Genomic DNA, 19,508 nt, shown 5'->3' on the forward strand with positions numbered 1-19,508 from the left:
TGGCTAGGGGATTCATTCAGAAGTCATTTTCTCCATCAGGAGCCAGCTTCTTCATTGTCAAGAAGAAGGATGGGACTCTCTTGCCTTGCGCAGATTATAGGGGTCTCAATCAGATAACAGCCAAGAACAAATATCTGTTATCCTTGATTGTAGAGTTGTCAGAGGTGCCAGGATTTTTACCAAACTGGATCTGAGAAGAGCTTACAATCTGATCCAGATTTGTCAAGAGGATGAATGGAAGACAGCTTTCATTACCTGTGAGAGTCATTATGAGCACTGAGTCATGCTGTTTGGGCTCAACATTGTTACAGCTGTCTTCCAAGAATTTGTAAATGACATCTTCAGTGACCTCCTTTATGCTTGTGTCATGGTTTATCTGGACGATATCTTGCTCTTCTCTCCAGATCTGCCCTCTCATAGGCGGAACATTTGCCAAGTCCTGCAGCAACTTAGAATCGTGTGAATGAGTGTTTGAAATATCTTCTTTTCCTTTCTTAGGTTATATCATCTTGGACATGAGCCTGAAGATGGATCCAGAGAAAGTGTCTTCCATCCTCAAGTGGCCACACACTGCTGGCGTAAAGGCTATTTAGCGAATCCTAGAATTCGCCAATTGCTACCGACAATTCATTCTGCATTTCTCATTCCGGACTGCTCTCATCCCCACTATGATCAAAAAGAGTGCTGATCCAAAGGTATGGACTCCAGAGGCTTAGAAAGCTTTTGTCTCCCTGAAACAGGCCTTTTCTTCTGCTCCAGTATTACATCGACCAGAGGTGAACAAACAATTCTTTCTGGAGCTAGATGCTTCATCTTCTGGGGCCAGAGCAGTTCTAACCCAAAAGACTTTCTCTGGCCATATGGTGACCTACGGGTTCTTCTCCAAGGTCTTCTCTGTCCTACTCGATTGGTGACTGAGAGTTTTTGGCAATTAACATGGCTGTAGAGGAGTGGTGGTACCTTCTCGAAGGAGCAGTCCATCTGGTTGTCATACATGCAGACCATAAGAACCTGGCCTATCTGCAGTCCACACAAAGACTGAACCAACGACAGGCTAGGTGGTCACTATCTTTTGACCGTTTTGACTTTGTTCTGCATTTTCAGCCAGCTGGCAAGAACATCAATGCTGTTGCATTTTCTCGATCCTTCCTGCCCATCAACCAAGAGGAGGAACCTCAACTCATCATCGAGACATCCAAGATAGTAACTTTGACCCTGGTAAACTGGTAAACTTGTTCCCAAATTCCTCCATGAAAGACCTTGGTACTAGAATCGGATATGAGGTGGGTTCTGCTATGGGGGCACTCCTCCAAAGTGGCCAGTCATGCTGTGCAGGGAAACACATTGCAGCAAGAAATTCCAGTTCATGCCACATCACTATTGGTGGCCCAACATGCGTAAGGAGATCATGGTGTTAGTTGGTGCCTGTCCTTCCTATTCCTGCAACAAAACACCTAGGCAACTCCCGTCCGGGTGACCCCTACCTCTCCCTGTGCCCTCGGTGCCTTGGCAGCATATTGCCATGGACTTTACTACAGACCTTCCTTCCTTGGGCCTTTCCTTTACCTGGGTAGTGGTGGATCACTTATCACAAATGGCACATTTTTCCTCTGCTCCGGAATTTGCAGAGAAATTCATCTAGCACATCTTCCATCTTCACGTGTTTCCTCATTATATCATGTCCAACCGAGGTGTCCAGTACACATGCCGATTCTGGCAAGCTTTGCACAAACTTCTGAATGCAGTGCTGGACTACTTGTTTGCATAGCACCTTCAATCCAATGGACAGGTGGAGAGAGTCAATCAGATTCTGGCCTATCCTGAGGCACTTCACTAATGCACATTATAATGATTGAGTCAAGCTCTTACCATGGGCAGAGTTCTCCTATAAGAACCACATAAGTGAGTCTTTGGTAAGTTCTCCATTCTTTATTGTCTTTGGTCTACAGCCAGGAATCCCGCTTCTGGTGTATCTGTGGCCTGTGCTTTCATGAAGCATTTCTCAAAGGTATGGGAGGACACCAAAGCCACTTTAGAGAAATCGTATGAGTGTATGATGAGGCATGAGGACAAGAGAAGCATAGTCACTTTGCTATCATCCAGGGGATAAGGTGTTGCTATTTTCTAAGTACACATCTCTAGGTTCCGTCCTACAAGTTGGGTCCTTGCTTCATCGGTCCTTTTGAAGTCATCAAGCAAACTAATGCCATGTCTTATAAGTTGATGCTGCTACCCTCTTTTCGTGTGTGCCCAATTCCTTTCATGTGTCCCTATGGAAGCTGGTCAGCCTGAGTCCCTTCTTCAAGTATTCTGGTGCTATGCCTGCTCACATCAGTCCCAATGATGTCTTTTGAGGTGAAGAATATCATAGCCTTGAAGAAGGTGAGAGGAAATACATTTTTCTTAGTCAATTGGAAGAGATTTGGACCAGAATAAAGGTCGTGGCAGCCCAAATAAAAAATCTTGCTCCACATATCCTACAGAGCAGGGTACTGTTAGAACAGAGCCTGCTCCCCAGGACAAATTCCCTTTCCCTCTCTGCAGGGACATCGGCGAGTCAACCTACCCATCCATGCTTCCTGAGCAACTGTTTCCTCCCAGGACCTGCACACAGCATGCAGGTCTCTTGGGATTGTGCTTAGAGTGCGCACACACTCCCTGCCTCTTAAAGGTACAGCAGGCAGGCTTCTGAAAACTTCTCCAGCCAATAGCTGAGAGATGTATGATATTAAAGGAACCCTGCCCTATTGTGAAGTGTCTTATAAACTTCAGTATTCAGTCTGTTTTCTGCTACCAAGTTGTAAGGTCCCTGTAAATGTGCTCTGTCCAAACCTGAGCCTGTCCACCCTGCCTGCATCCGATTTTGCCTGTCCAGCCTGAATTGGTACCTGTCCACCCTGCTGCATCCTGATCTGGAGTCTCTCTTCCCTCTACTAAGTCCTGACCCTGATCCGTCTTGTCAGCACTTATACCGATACCTTCACCAGTCCAGTTTGAACCTTCACCTGCGATCCCGTACCTGAGGCCGTCCTGTGTTCCTGAACTTATTCTGTCTGTTCCTGATCCGGTACCTGCAGCAGTATATCTCTCCTTTTTGTCCACTCTACTGTATATGCATATTATCCTGAAGATATCTCTTCCTTCAGTCCACCATATAAAAAGCCCACCCTTCAGAATATATATTTTTCTACCCACTGTATATACAGTCTTTCCTCAAGTATATCCCTCCTTTCTGACCTGTCTATATAAAGCCCACCATGCAGTATATCTCTTTAATTCCTGTTCTCTCTATATAAAGCACATCCAGCAGTGTATCTCTCTTTTCTGTTTCCTTTACAGTCATTTCTGCATTATATAGCTGTTTTCTGTCTCCTGAATATTCAGCCCATCCTACAGAACATAGTTACCAGCACACAAGCACACCAATGTTTCTTGGTTATTGAGCTCTGCACTATGATGGAGAACACAATATCAACTGCTGCTCACCCAAGATCTGTACTCTATTTGTAATCATAGTAGGAGAGTTTCCTTCTCTGAACTTCTCTGCTCTCCACTCCTATAATCAGATCAGGAAATTCCTCTATTCTGGATGTTTGTAAGTACAATATGGATCTTAGCTGTGCAGCAGTTCAAAGCAGCTTCTAAAGGAGCTTGGCCAAATGAAACAGCACTCTAGGATAGGGTTCGGAGAAAAAGAAGAAAAATTATTTAATAAAGTCTATTACCAACATTTATCATTTTTCAATTAGGAAAACTAATAACAAAATAGTTTAGGTACTCTGTAAACAATAAATCAATTACTGCTATTTTAAACAAAATGAACGACAACTATCGTTAATGTTTTTTTGGCTCAGTATTGTGATATTGGGATGGATGACTCCAAATCCTTTGTTTTCTTTAATAGGTTCCTTAATTTTCAAAAAAAGGTTAAGGATTTTTAATACTAGTTTGGTCTGTTCAATACAACTAGTCTAACGTGGCTTTCATAAAGTGGCAAATGATGATCAACTGAATTCACTTGTATTTTCAAGCATTTAAGGCTAAATCAATCCGATCTAACAGGCCAAAATTACCATTCTATGATTAGACAACATGGTCAAAATTGGCCACTTTGAATTTTATCTAATATGTATGTACAGTATGTATATGTATGGTAATATTTTGCTAAGATAATAGGATTAGACCAGGTCCTAATCTCTGGCAAAAATGACAATCTAAAAAAATGTTGGGGGAAATGAGAAGGGTGTTGGCAAGTTCAATGACTGGTGAAAATGATTTGACTTTAGGTCAGCTGTTTAATAACAAGTAGAGGGATACCTAAAGTATGTCCATACAATTAATAATGCTCCATAAATATACAACATACATATACTTCTTGATATTCTATGCACACTCCTTGTAGAGGTTACATTTTTGAATACATATTGTACAGTATGTATACTCAGTTAAATGAGCAATTAAACATAAATTATTAGATTAGTTATCTCTGTTAAAATCAACAGATAACCACCACTGATGTCATGAAAACATATCATAAAAATAAAAATCCATGTAATATGAAATGTTTTACAGTATTTAATTGTATGTCAACCTTTTTTATATCATATATGGCAACCACTTTTTTTTTTTTTTTAGAAAATAATCATATGATTCAAAAGGGTATTCTATAGTTAAAAAATGATTCAGATATATACAATAACTATTTTTGTCGCAGTGATTTCATTGGATGGTGGCAGACTAAGTGTATGTGTGTCTTTTTATTATTGCTGGGTTTATATAACAAACTCAAGCTGCGAACTAACCACATCATATTATAGTTTGTCTGAAGAATAAAATTCAATTTAGATTAAGTTTATGTGCCTTCATACTGGGAGGGTGATATGAAGTGTATGCTGAATTGTGCAATGACATACATATATAAAACCATATATATCTGTAGTAAAACGCTGCTTACCATCTTTATTTCAGTTTATAGAGTTTTCATTGCTATTTATGTAGAAGCAGCATTCTTATTATGGCTATATCAGAGGTCCTTGTTTTCAAATTCTGGAGACTCTGGGCTTGAGTCCAAGTCACTGATGGCCTCCTTATTTACAAATGTGTTCCCCAATGTTATGCTGTGTCTTGGCTTCACAGGAGCTAACTCCGACAAATTGATATTGTCATTCTTCACAAGAGTTGTCTTGTCCATGTTCTCTTCACTGTGCTTGGCCACCACAGCATTTAGGAAATCAAACTTTGGTGACAATGTTCCCTTTTCAAATAGATACTTGACCAAGTAAGAGATGGATATATTGCTTAGAAATGAAACCAGCATAGAGAGTGTTTTAAATGGGAATCTTTGTAAATATATATTATTCTTGTCTACATAGCAGTCACCATAACATATCAGAGCCTGAAGATGTAGATATGGTTCTCCTCCACTTATCCGTAGAAAAAGCCCAAGGATATACCCTACTATAGAGCCATAAGTGTTGGTTCCTTTGATAAACAAGACACAAAGCAGCTGTGGGAAAATGACAATGTAGACCAAGTCAGAACTCAGATACCACAGTCCATACACCGACTTTGCCAGTAATGCCATGGCTGTTGCAGCAGCTCCAAATATAAAGACAGTGCTCTTCATAACCAAGGAAATCTCCCTTTCTGATGCCTGGGAAATAAATGATATTTGATTTAGTAAAAAAAAAATTTTTGTCATGTGTATGGAAGACATTTTTTTCAAGTACCTCAAAATGTGTAAAAAGACTGAAAATCTTTGCTTATACAGTCAGCTTAATTAGTTTTTTTTCCAATTCTTCGTTGGTGGAGGCAGTTAACAGAAAACAAATCTCTAAGTGCTGGGGTCTTTCTGCAGTCATCTGCAATTTATTGAAGGATGTAGCTGGTAGAGTTGTGCGAATTTATTAGAGTGGAAAATGTGTATTTTCCAGAATGTAGATTTCCTGTAATTCTCTCTGTACGAGCTGCGATTTTGTTGAACTGAAGAGAACCAGAAAAAGGTTTTTTTTTAAAAAAAAACTAATACTCATCTCTCCACTCACAACCCAGCTACTTCTGCTTCACGTTCTGCTTGTAGGTCTTCGCCTCGTCTTCTTAGGCTACTTTCACACTAGCGTCGGTACGGGTTCGTCGCTATGCGTTGGGCCGACGTACCGACGCACGTTGTGAAATTTATGCACGACGTGGGCAGCGGATGCAGTTTTTCAATGCATCCAGTGCCCAGTCTAAAGCCCGGGGATGAGGGGGCGGAGTTTAGGCCGCACAAGCGCGGTAGAAAATGGCGGACGCGACGGACAAAAAACGTTCACTTGAACATTTTTTCGTGCCGACGGTCCGCCAAAACACGACGGATCCGTTGCACGACGGACGCGCTGTGTGGCCATCCGCCGCGATCCATCGCTAATACAAGTCTATGGGAAAAAACGCATCCTGCGGGCACATTTGCAGGATCCGTTTTTTTCCCAAAACGACGGATTGCAAAAAACGCAAGTGTGAAAGTAGCCTTACTGTAACCACATGCTGCAACCCAGGGTCTCTTCACTCGACTGATAAACTACTATGGGCACTCTATGCAGGGACATCCCAGCCCAAATGTTTCTGGAAGTCCTGGCCTAACATGAATATGCCTGGAGTTTCAGTAGTAGTTAATAAAAGGACCCAAGGACTGTACGAGGGACCGTGAGCAGAAGAGGGGTATAGTGAGGTGACTATTGATTGTTTTGTTTTCTACATGTTACGTTCTTTATGCTCTGAGGTCTCTCCAGATCAGACTTATAAGGGACAGTTAATTTGTGAAGAATAAATTAGCTACGATTTGACTTTCCCATCTGGCAGATTTCGGTAATTTGAATTGTGTCATTTCAACTGAAAGAAAATATTTCATTCCCTTGCAGCACATCTGCCGGAAAAGAGGATCATCATTACATGAAGCCCACTGAAATCATTGGGCAGTCCATGTGATGAATGGACATTGTGCATATTTCATAGTGAGATAAACTCTATACAGCAGCTATCTGCTCAAGTCTGACAGCTGTATTGCATGAAGAAGACCTGTTATGTATCAACTTAGAAAGCTACAGTATGGTACATGAAAATGAGTTTTTGAAACCACATAACCTCTTTAAGGTACTCGCTATTTTATTTCTAGGTTCCTTTTATGCCTTGTCTCGTAGCATAGGGAATATATCTGACACCCAAATCACCAGCAATTGATTCCGGCTCCCTTTATTCTCATCTGTTGCTCTCAGTAATATAAAAACATGTAAATAATGATTAAACACTGTGTGTTGTAGTTTGCAAAATTGGAATGTAACAAAATAATTGAAATTCAGCCTCTATTATAGTGACCCATTTCCTTTAATTAAAGTTTTACACCAAACATATTATAGCTTTTTAATTACGGCAATTCATATACTGCATACATCTACAATCTGAAAATTCTCAGAAGTTACTTACATTTTGCCTAAATGAAAGCTGATAGATGTTTCTGGCAAACATAGAGCTGGCAGACAAGATTGAAGAGTCAGCGGATGACATCACAGCAGCGGATACGGCACCAAGTCCGAAGAAAGAAATGTAAGGAGGGCACAGATACTGAAGAACAATGGGCAAGATCATATCTGTTTCATTTCTTGACTGTGGATCAGGCAAACCATAGTCGGTTTGATTCCACTCTGAAAATAACGGGAAAACACAAGCTTTTTTGTTCAAAGAATACTTATTATTATTATTATTATTATTATTATTATTATTATTATTATTAATGGGGTGGTCCGAAACTAAGATTTACTTTTGTTCTAAATGTTTGTCTATTAATTGTATTAATCTAATCTCTTTTCTAATACACTTTAATTAAAAGTTCCTTATAGTTCCTTCACTACACTATTTAACAGCTATTAATTTTTTTCCCTACTTCATGTTTGATGACGCTTCATTTGAGAATCCTCAGTGCATGCTGGGATTCTCAAATAAGATTTCATCAGACGGCAGAGTCTGCGGTCATCTCCACAGTATCTGTCCGTACCCTGAAATGAAGCCTCATCAATAACATCCGTTTCAAGGACTGGGCTAGTTCCTGCTCTACTGAGCATGTATCAGTTGTCCTTTTTGACATATGCTCAGACAAGCTCTCTTGTTAATCTGCATATTCTTTCAATGCTCAGTGACAGTGCACTCCCTCACCAGCTCTGATGAGAAGTGACGAGTCAGCAAGAGAGCCCACTATCTGTGCACATTGTTAGTAGAGCCAGTGAGGCAGTGAATTGACAACCAACACTTGCTTAGTAGAGCAGGAACTAGCCCAGCCCTGAAAAGGATGTCACTGATGATGCTTTATTTCAGGATGGGGATAGAGGCTGCGGAAGTGTCCCCTGATGACGTCTTGTATGAGAATCCCAGCATGCACTGGAGGTTCTCAAATGAAGACTCATCAAACAGGAAGTAGGGAGAAAGAAAATGAAAGCGGTTAGATAGCATAGTGAGGGAATGTTAGAGAATTTTTAATTAAAGTGTATTAGAAAAGAGATTAGACTATTACATTAAATGGTAAATAAAGGTTGCACAATATTCAGTCATGCAAATTAATGTCTTACAAGGATAAATATCAAATAAGTCAAACATTTGACAAAGTTTAGATCTGTTATATTAATATAAATAGAAAATTAAGAATGCAACCTTATGAAGAATATGCTAGAACATTTTTTATTAAGCACTTAGACAAAATCTCTGATATACTCATATAAACTCATGGCCAAAAGTATTGGCACCCTTGAAATTGTTCCAGAAAATGCAGTATTTCTCCCAGAAAATTATTACAATTGCACATGTTTTGTTATACATGTTTATTTCCTTGATATGTATTGGAACAACACAAGAAAAAAGGCAAATTGAATATAATTTGCCCCCCAAAAACAAAAATGGGGTGGACAAAATTGTTGGCACCTTCAACTTAATATTTGGTTGCACACCCTGTGGAATAAATAACTGCAATCAATCGCTTCCATTAACCATCTACAAAGCTTCTTACACCTTCCAACTGGAATTTTGGACCACTCTTCTTTTGCAAACTGCTTCAGGTCTCTCATATTTGAAGGGTGCCTTCTGCCAATAGCAATTTTAAGATCTCTCCACCCACAGGTGTTCATTGGGATTTATATCTAGACTTAGTGCTGTCCTATTCAGAACCCTCCAGTGCTTTGTTTCCTTCCATTTATTGGTGCTTCTTGAAGTATGTTTGGGGCCATTGTCCTACTGAAAAACTCATGACCTAGGATGCAAACACCACTTTTTGACACTTGGCACTACATTGCAACCCAAAATCCTTTGGTAATCTTCAGATTTCATGATATCTTGCACACAGTCAGGGCACCAAGTGCCACAGGCAGCAAAACATTACCAAAACATATTTGAACTTGCACCATGTTTGACTGTAGGTACTGTGTTCTTTTCTTTGCCTCATTCCATTTTTGGTAAACAGTAGAATGATGTGCTTTACCAAAAAGCTCTGTCTTGGTCTTTTCTGCCCACAAGACACTTTCCCAGAAGGATTTTGGCTTAAGGTACCTTCACACTAAACGACTTTGCAAGGATAATGATAGCGATCCATGACATTGCAGCGTCCTGGATAGCGATATCGTTGTGTTTGACACGCAGCAGCGATATGGATCCTGCTGTGATATCGCTGGTCATTGCTGAAAGTCCAGAACTTTATTTGGTCGTCAGATCGGCGTGTATCGTCGTGTTTGACAGCAAAAGCAACGATGCCAGCAATGTTTTACAATGGTAACCAGGGTAAACATCAGGTTACTAAGCGCAGGGCCGCGCTTAGTAACCCGATGTTTACCCTGGTTACCATTTTAAATGTAAAAAAAACCAGTACATACTCACCTTCTGATGTCCGTCAGGTCCCTGGCCATCTGCTTCCCGCACTGACTGTGAGCGCTTTACGGCCGGCGCTCACAGTCAGTGCGGGAAGCAGACGGCCAGGGACCTGACGGACATCAGAAGGTGAGTATGTACTGTTTTTTTTTTACATTTACAATGGTAACCAGGGTAAATATCGGGTTACTAAGCGTTGCCCTGCGCTTAGTAACCCGATGTTTACCCTGGTTACCCGGGGACTTCGGCATCGTTGGTTGCTGGAGAGCTGTCTGTGTGACAGCTCTCCAGCGACCACACAGCGATGCTGCAGCGATCGGCATCGTTGTCGATATCGCTGCAGCGTCGCTTAATGTGACGGTACCTTTACTCCCATACAGTTTAGCAAACTGCAGTCTAAACATAATATGTCACGACTGTGTATTGATAAATAGAATGCATCAGTGACAAAATAGTTTATTATTAGTATCCGTGAACCTATTGAGGCATAACGGATAGACTGCAACAAGCACAGTGGATAGGATTATGTTTTAATTTTAAGGATATCAATAAAGGTTACATTTTAATAGTTTGTACACCTCAGTCAGTGGTTTAGCTTTTTTATTTCTCTGTGTTATCAGTGGGGTCCTTCTGGCCTCCTGCCATAGCGTTTCATTTCATTCAAATGTTGATGGATAGTTCGCACTGACACTGATGAGCCTGCAGGACAGCTTGAATTTCTTTGGAACTTAATTGGGGCTGCTTATCCACAAATCTGGACTATCCTGCGTTGCAACCTTTCATCAACTTTTCTCTGCTTTCCCCATCCAGGGAGATTAGCTACAGTGCCATGGGTTGTAAACTTCTTGATTATGTTGCCCCATGGACAAGGGAACATCAAGATGTCTGGAGATGGACTTGTAACCTTGAGATTGCTGATATTGTTTTACAATTTTGGTTCTCAGACACAGAATGCAAAGATTGAGTCAATTTCTCCCTTTTTATCTGATTTCAGACATGATTTACATATTTCCCACACCTGTTACTTGCCACAAGTGAGTTTCAACGAGCGCAACAAAGTTGTTTACCGACAATTCTGGAAGGGTGCCAACAATTTTGTCTGCACCATTTTGGGGTTTTTTAGTGAAATGTTGTCCAATTTGCTTTTATCTGTGTTTTCTTGTGTTGTTCCAATACACACAAAAGAAATAAACATCTGTATAACAAAATGTGTAATTGCAATAATTTTCTGGTAGAAATACTTCATTTTCTGGAATAACTTCAAGGGTGCCAACACTTTCGGCCATGACTGTATGTGTACATTAAAACCTCTACACATGCAAAATAATATACACTTTGGACCCTATTCACCAATGCTTTTTTAGGCACCACAGAAAGCTTTGAAAAGTTGCATTATTTTGGCAGTTGAGAGTTCGATAAAATGTTGTGACTTTTAGCATTCATATGTCATTTTTTTCTCAGCTACAACAAAGTGGCCTGAGCTGTGGTGGGACAGTGGAGTGATGACCACTGCTTGTCAAATTCATCATGAGCAACTGTGTTTGTTACATCACAAATCTTATTCCGGCAGTAGCTGGAGTAGGATTTGTGGTGAGGTGCACACAGAGGTTTATGCTACTTGTCCATTTAGTTAATGCTACTTGTCCGACGCTCCTGATTCATGAAGAGGCATGAGCCTAATCATGAATAAGGAGTCTGACTCCAGCACATCTCCTCATCAAGACTGGCATGAACAGCCCTTGTCTTCATATATTGGGCTTTATAAGTATGAGATCATCAATTTCTCAAAATGAAGAATGTAAATATTGAAACATGTAAGTCTACCATCCATACCTGTGGAAGCGCCTATAGCACCAATGAGAATTGAGGGAATAGCCATCAATAAGCAGCCAAAGGCAGCTAAAATAGAGAGAACTTGGGCATAGGTTGCTGAGGATGCTGACAGAACCCTTTGGAAATACGCCTGCCAGGGAATTCCTCCAAGAATCTGCAAAATTAAGAATTTGAAGCATATAAACACTTGTATTTCAGCAGTAGTGATAGTATTGTCATGTGTCATATTGTCTCCATATAGAATCCACATAGCAATACTATGTAATAATATTAACACCATGTTTTTTCCCCAAAAAAATAGAATTTCAATTTCATTGGTTCCCTCAAAGTAATCCCTTTTATGTTCACTTTCTACGTTGTTGACAATATTCTTGCTAATGTGATCCAATATTTCGGGTGGTTGATGATGTTTAACGACTACTGATAAAGGAGCATGAGATCAGACCATCAGCTTCCTCCAATAGAAAAGCAGCTTTCCCATGTGAGGTGTTCTTCAATTTGAGGATAGTGATGGATGAGATGAGATTGAGTAGAATGAAAAACAAGCGAGATCAATTGAAGAGTGGTGGGGACGACAGATTAAAAGTTCAGTGACATCGTCAGGTCAACAATAAATGGCCAGGTACAGGCTCGGACTGGCCCACCGGAGAACCGGAGGATTCTCCGGTGGGCCCAGGCACTGACACCTGCTGGCATACTGGCCAGCAGCTGCCTAGGGCCCCCACTGCTCCAGGGCCCCCCCCCGGCTGCCCGCCTCCCACCCACCCTCCTTGAAGACGATACTCACCATGCTCCAGCAATGCCTGGTCTCGGCGTCTGCAGGCTGCAGCTCGTCCTGAATGAGCGGTCACGTGGTACCGCTCATTAAGGTCATGAATATGCGCATATTCATGACCTTAATGAGCGGTATCACATGACCGCTCACGCAGGAAGAAGGTGCTGCGCTGGGAGTCAGGACAGAGCCAGAGGGATGTCGGCATGGCCGCGCGGTGTGGGACAGGTGAGTATGAGGGACGGGGGGACGGGTTGGACTGGGGGATGAAGGAGGACATAAGCCAGCGTGCCATGCAAGATAGGAGCAGGAGCAGGAGCGCGGGGGGGTTGGGTGGAGAGATGAGCCATGCATACGGGGGGAGAGATAAGCCATGCATACAGGGGGAGATATAAGCCATGCATACAGGGGGGATATGAGCCTTGCATACAGGGGGGGATATGAGCCATGCATACAGGGGGGGATATAAGCCATGCATACAGGGGGGGAATATGAGCCATGCATACGGGGGTATGAGCCATGCATACAGGGGGGGATATGAGCCATGCATACAGGCGGGGGGATATGAGCCATGCATACAGGCGGGGGGATATGAGCCATGCATACAGGGGGATATAAGCCATGCATACAGGGGGGGAATATGAGCCATGCATACGGGGGAAGAGATAAGCCATGCATACAGGGGGGGATAAAAGCCATGCATACAGGGGGGGATATGAGCCATGCATATAGGGGGGGATATGAGCCATGCATACAGGGGGGGATATGAGCCATGCATATAGGGGGGGATATAAGCCATGCATACAGGGGGGGAATATGAGCCATGCATACGGGGGGATATGAGCCATGCATACAGGGGGGGATATGAGCCATGCATACAGGGGGGGATATAAGCCATGCATACAGGGGGGGATATGAGCCATGAATACAGGGGGGGAATATGAGCCATGCATACGGGGGGGATATGAGCCATGCATACAGGGGGATATGAGCCATGCATACAGGGGGGGATATGAGCCATGCATACAGGCGGGGGGATATGAGCCATGCATACAGGGGTGGATATGAGCCATGCATACGGGGGGGGAATATGAGCCATGCATACGGGGGGAATATGAGCCATGCATACAGAGGGGATATGAGCCATGCATACAGCGGGGAATATGAGCCATGCATACAGGGGGGAATATGAGCTATGCATACAGGGGGGAATATGAGTCATGCATACAGGGGGGAATATGAGCCATGCATACAGGGGGGAATATGAGCCATGCATACAGGGGGGAATATGAGCCATGCATACAGGGGGAATATGAGCCATGCATACAGGAGGAGGGTCATTGTACAGTATTGAGCATCATGTGGGATCATTATACAGTATGGAGAACTGTGTGTGGCCATTATACAGTATTGAGCATCATGTGTGGCCATTATACAGTATGGAGCATCATGTGTGGCCAATGGACATTATACAGTATGGAGCATCATGTGTGGCCGTTATACAGTATGGAGCATCATTTGTGGCCATTATACAGTATTGAGCATCATGTGGGATCATTATACAGTATGGAGAACTGTGTGTGGCCGTTATACAGTATGGAGCACTATGTGTGGCCATTATACAGTATGGAGCACTGTGTGGCCATTATACAGTATGGAGCACTGTGTGGCCATTATACATTATGGAGCATCATGTGTGGCCATTATACACTATGGAGCATCATGTGTGGCCATTATACAGTATTGAGCATCATGTGTGGCCATTATACAGTATGGAGAACTGTGTGTGGCCATTATACAGTATGGAGCATCATGTGTGGTGGCCGTTATACAGTATTGAGTATCATGTGTGGCCATTATACAGTATGGAGCACTGTGTGGCCATATTTTTTCTTGTTTATAATTATTGTATATAAAACAGTGTGATCAGCAGTGCTAAATGGCTGTGGTTGGGACGTGGATATGGGTGTGACTAATTGTGAAATGGGTGTGGTCAGAGGCGTGGCCTAAAATTTGCCTACGTGCACCGCAAACTTTATACCTCCTTCCCTTCTTCAAAAGTTGGGAGGTATGGTACCACATTTGCCAGATCACGGCAAGTGCCGCAAATCCCATAGGGAATGAGGCTGAACGCAGTGTTGCTGTAAGTGATCCGTTACGCGGCAGATGCAGAAAAACTGCCAGATCTGCTGCAAAAGGCAACTTTCCCATCAGCAATTCTTGCCAAAGTCACTGCCGATAGTGTCATACTCACCAAAGGGGGAGGCAGCACTAAAAGTGCCTGGGGCAGCAGAAACTCTAAATATGGCCCTGGGGGGCTACATTATATTCTGTGGGGGGACTGCATTGTACTCAGGGTACTACATTATATTATGGGGGGCTACATCATACTATATGAGGGGTTACAGTATACTCTATGGGGGGCTGCATTATATTCTGTGGTGGGGCTGCATTATTCTCTCAGGGGACTACATTATATTATGGGGGCTACATCATACTATATGAGGGGGCTACAGTACACTATGGGGGGCTGCATTATATTCTGTGGTGGAACTGCATGCTCTCAGGGGACTACATTATATTCTGTGGTTGGTGGCATTATGCTATATGAGGGGGGGCTGCATTATACCCTATGGGGGTGCTACATTATATTCTATGGTGGGGACTGCGTCATACCTGAGGGGGTTGCATTATATTTTGTGGAATGCTGCATTATATTCTATGAGAGGGGACCGCATTATATTTTATGAGGGGGCTACATTATATTCTGTGGGGGGCTACCCCAACCCTTGCTACATAATTAAGACGTGAACTACCTTATATAATACCCTGATATTAGCGCTTTTTACCGCACAATTGGTGGTCTTGTTTCTATTTCTATGTAGCTACATAGTGGGCCCCAAGAATGATTTTCTCTGGTGGGCCCAAGGTGCTCCAGTCTGACGCTGGCCAGGTACATGTGTCACTTGGGGATTTAAGTAAGGCATCATACCGTATGTTTGGCTGCTGAATCTGTCCTAACATTGGTCTGAAGACTGGCAAAATTTAATTTACATAACACAAAATAAGTAATTAAATTGTCGGTCTGTGCCCGCGTCACCCAGCCAGAAGGGGAGCTTATGGGTGATTGACTGGACAGCAAGAACTCCAAGCAGCAGGATGAGTGATCAGAGAAAAGACAAGCAGCACTATTAAACCACAAAATCAGAATGGCAGCAGCAGACGGCAGGGGCAGATGACACTTGGTGACAGGTAAGAAGGTAACAGCAGAAAGAAACTTAAAAAATGTTTGTATGTAATATTATACTACTTAATAGTTTCCCCCTAATACACTCCTATCTAATGCTAGGGAATAAAAACACAAAAAGAAAACTTCTGTAAGTTCACAATGATAGATTTGCAGCAGAAATGTCAAAGATCTGAATATTGTACATCTCGACATCTGCAAACCTCACTCAGATATATGGAGCAGCAACATAAAATGCATCAAAATGGCACAGTTCTTCCAAGGAATAAAGTCTGCAACTTATAGATATAAAACTTTTAAAAAGGGCTTCAAATATAATTTACTAATATGTAATGTAAATGCAATTGTTTCAGTTAATTCAGACATTAGCCCAATTAATATGTGAGATACATTAATTTTATAGCCCAGAAATATTAAGGCTAGAATAGATTCTAAATGTGACATTGAGGAAATTGATTATTCATGTCCAGTATTCATCCTGACCCTAAGTTTTCTCTTCTCATACTGTGCTCTTTTCACACAAGTTTTACAATCCATCAAAAGAAAGATTTTGAGAAAAGTATTGTTTACCAGCAGCAAGAAACTGTCAATCCAAGACCAGGCATCTTCTCTCCTTATGCTGCCCAGCCACGGATCCTTGTAGACTTCTTCTACAGCTGTCACTGTGATGTCTGTAACTGCGGGATGAGTCATTGCAAAAGGTACACTGATCCACTGCAACACAAAGAGCCGGCATGTCTGAGGCGACACTGGTCTTAAACATTGCCATTTCGCACAATAAAAACAAAAGGTAATGCAATTTATGTAATGTCACATGACAGGGACACGTTTTGCAATCAAAGTACCGTATTTAAAATTAGCTAAATGGTAAAATGACAGGAACAGCCGTGAACACTGACAGTCAAGGGCACCGCTGACGAACCTGAGTCTTGGCTTCCCCATCTCATCATATACTCAGAAAAAAACAGCAGGTCAAAAATATAAAATAAAATAAATAAAAATGCCACTGTCAATCCAAATAGCTGTTAATAGCCCCACCCTGTAAAGAAAAAAAAGCATGCCTGACATCTACAAATAATTGTTACAAAACGGGAAACATTTTTGTATTTTGTGGTCCTTTGTGGTTATAAAATTGCAAAAAATTTGCAAAAACAGACACTTATTTCCCTTATTTTCCCACTGATATCGCTCCCCCCCCCCAAAAAAAAAAGAGATAATATAACAGTGAAATATAGATGAAGCCCCATTTTCAGAAAAAAAGAAAATATAAAAGTAACATATCACATCTTGAAAAAAAGATGCAAAAATGACTCGCATATTTGAAGGAGAAAAACTTTTACAGAATGAATGAAAATATGCCTGGTCGGGAATGGAAATAAATGGTTAAAAACTGGTTAAAAAAAAAGTTTGCTAAAAATTGCATTTATTTAAATAATTTTTGTACCATTATATATTAATATAAGTGAATATAAGGAAATGTTTTTTTTGTTTTGTTTTCCGCTTCTTTTTTTAATCCATAATGAACTGATATATAAATTAAAATCTGTATATGCTAGGTCTTTAGGTAGAGAAATTTCACCCATACGCAGCAGCTTATGGCTCACTGTTGTTAACGTCTGCCCTTTCAATAGTGCCACCTATGATTCTTTGTCAATATTTGTAGCCTCCATGACTTAGGTCCTGAGTTTCAATCCTGACAAAAACTAAATAAAAGAAGAAGCTGGACATGAATTGAACATAGCGTATAAGCATCAACTGAGCACAGTCTGATGCTGGGGGGCACCGACCCAATATGCTTTATTTGAGGTGAATCTTCTCAGGATTTGAGAAAGCATCCTGTGCAATGAGTCACTTATTGGGAATATGATCTGATCTCTACTATATATTGAGATGCTACCTCATATCACTGTGCATATTACCTAAACTTATATGTGTGAATATTCAGTATCTATTGTCTTTTACATTCTTGGGGAAGTTTTTAATAATATTTTTGGAATAAAATATATGTTTTTAAAGGTCTAATTTTGTTTGTTGTTGTGATTACCCTTTCTTGAATCACAGATGTGAGCAGCTAGCATTAACAAGAACCAAGTTCAAACCATTAAACAAGCACTGATCTACTATAATCAAGTTGTTTACTGGCGCTCTTACACATGCTGATGGAGAATAATGGTGACTGAATGGTCACTAATGCCATCGTTCTGTCCCATACAGTATCGTGTTATCAGAAGAATTGTCTTGTTTACTCCCTGATATGTCCTGGGTCATTTTGAGGATTGGAGCCCTTGGCAATTGCCCAGTTTGCCTTCCTTAACGCCAGCCTTGGTCATGGATACAGCACGTATCAAAGCTGCAACCAATCACTAAGCTCAGTGGCTTGTGCTGAAAGTGGAAAATCCATTTATTAATATATTATTGCTTAATAATATTCAGTACCCTATATATAACAACATAGTTTCGTCCAATTGAATGATAGTGTTCATTCTTACTTGGCAAAAAACATGAATTCAATCACAGTTCAGTTTAGATCTGAAAAATACAATTGTTGAATACTGTACGAATAGGCATTACCGGCTACATTATATGCAGCACACACAGTTCAATAGTGCAATAGTAGAGTTTTACGTGAGTGACGAGAAGGGGAAAGATGTAATAATGTTCCTTTAGCTTTTACTCACCAATCCTACAAAGATGCAGAAGAGCTGAACAACGTCGGTGTAGGCGACAGAATACATGCCACCAACAAGGGTGTAGAAAATAGCAATCAGGGCAGACACTATCACTGAAAGGTTTATATCAATATCCACTATAACACTTATGGTGGCACCTATGAGAAATACATACAAAACATGCAAAGAAATTACAACACATTCCTTCAACTGTTGTGATGGTGAATCATTTGAAGCTCAATAGACTGGCTCAACAAATTCAGTTTCTTTTAATTTTGCTGCATACATGTTACCTGTGAGCATTTTTTAGCTCTGTTCATGTTGGACTTTCTGCCAGTTCACATGGCCAGTCCATTCCTCCATTACTGAGAAATCGGCATTTGAAGCTGATGTTAGCGATGTGACCTCGGGAAAAGGAGTCATCAGCTAAGCAGGAAGAGGCGGTGCTCGGTGGGGAACAGAGCTGGAGTGACAGAGGCTTCAGATCATGAAGATATTGATTCAAATGCTGATTTCTCAGTAATGGAGGAATGGATTGTTCATGTAAAGGTCTGTCTTTGAAAGAGCTACATGCACATATAAATATTTTTTTGGGGGGAAGGGGAATGAGGGAAAATCCTGACAGGTTCCCTATAAAAATACATAAACCTTCACAGATACCTGACATTGCCTATTGTGAGTCAATGAGCTCTGTCAGGATTAGTCTATATCATTTGCAAACAGCTCTGGCATAGCTGTCATAGCTCACTTATATATGGAGCAAGCACGAATAGAGCCGCAGACTAATCATTTTCAAATGACACAATAAATATATTTTATTTATATGCGGTTTCATTCATCGATGACTCACTTTGTCATTCTCCTTCATTGTGATCCCTCTCTATTGTCCTTGTACATTACTTCTGTGTATCTTTATCAATGCAGATGCTCATGTATACTCATTAGGACCCCCTACTCCCACCCATCCATCTGGAATATATAATTTAGTATCCTTCTGCACTTGAACACATTTTATTGGTCTGTAATGTGACATCAAATTAACTATTGAGCCATAGTGAGCTGCCATTTTGATAAAGTGACCGTTATAAAATTCAATGCAAATAAGAAG

At 41.2% G+C, this 19,508-nt stretch overlaps 1 protein-coding gene across 3 annotated transcripts in view; it reads right to left on the reverse strand.

Annotated features, from left to right (window-relative positions):
* Positions 1 to 3,679: 3,679 nt before the first annotated feature.
* Positions 3,680 to 19,508, reverse strand: part of SLC5A7 (solute carrier family 5 member 7) — a 31,133-nt gene continuing 15,304 nt past the window's right edge. For all 3 annotated transcript variants that reach the window (XM_077296595.1, XM_077296593.1, XM_077296596.1), the window contains exons 5-9: positions 18,410 to 18,558; positions 16,302 to 16,445; positions 11,713 to 11,866; positions 7,459 to 7,676; positions 3,680 to 5,653 (exon numbers count right to left, since the gene is read on the reverse strand). In XM_077296595.1, the coding sequence (XP_077152710.1) occupies positions 5,024 to 5,653; positions 7,459 to 7,676; positions 11,713 to 11,866; positions 16,302 to 16,445; positions 18,410 to 18,558 (1,295 nt within the window). In that variant the 3' untranslated portion in view covers positions 3,680 to 5,023. The remainder of the gene's footprint in view (positions 5,654 to 7,458; positions 7,677 to 11,712; positions 11,867 to 16,301; positions 16,446 to 18,409; positions 18,559 to 19,508) is intronic.

The sequence above is a fragment of the Ranitomeya variabilis genome, chromosome 3 (genome assembly GCF_051348905.1).
Source record: "Ranitomeya variabilis isolate aRanVar5 chromosome 3, aRanVar5.hap1, whole genome shotgun sequence".
In the NCBI taxonomy this organism is placed as follows: Eukaryota; Metazoa; Chordata; class Amphibia; order Anura; family Dendrobatidae; genus Ranitomeya; species Ranitomeya variabilis.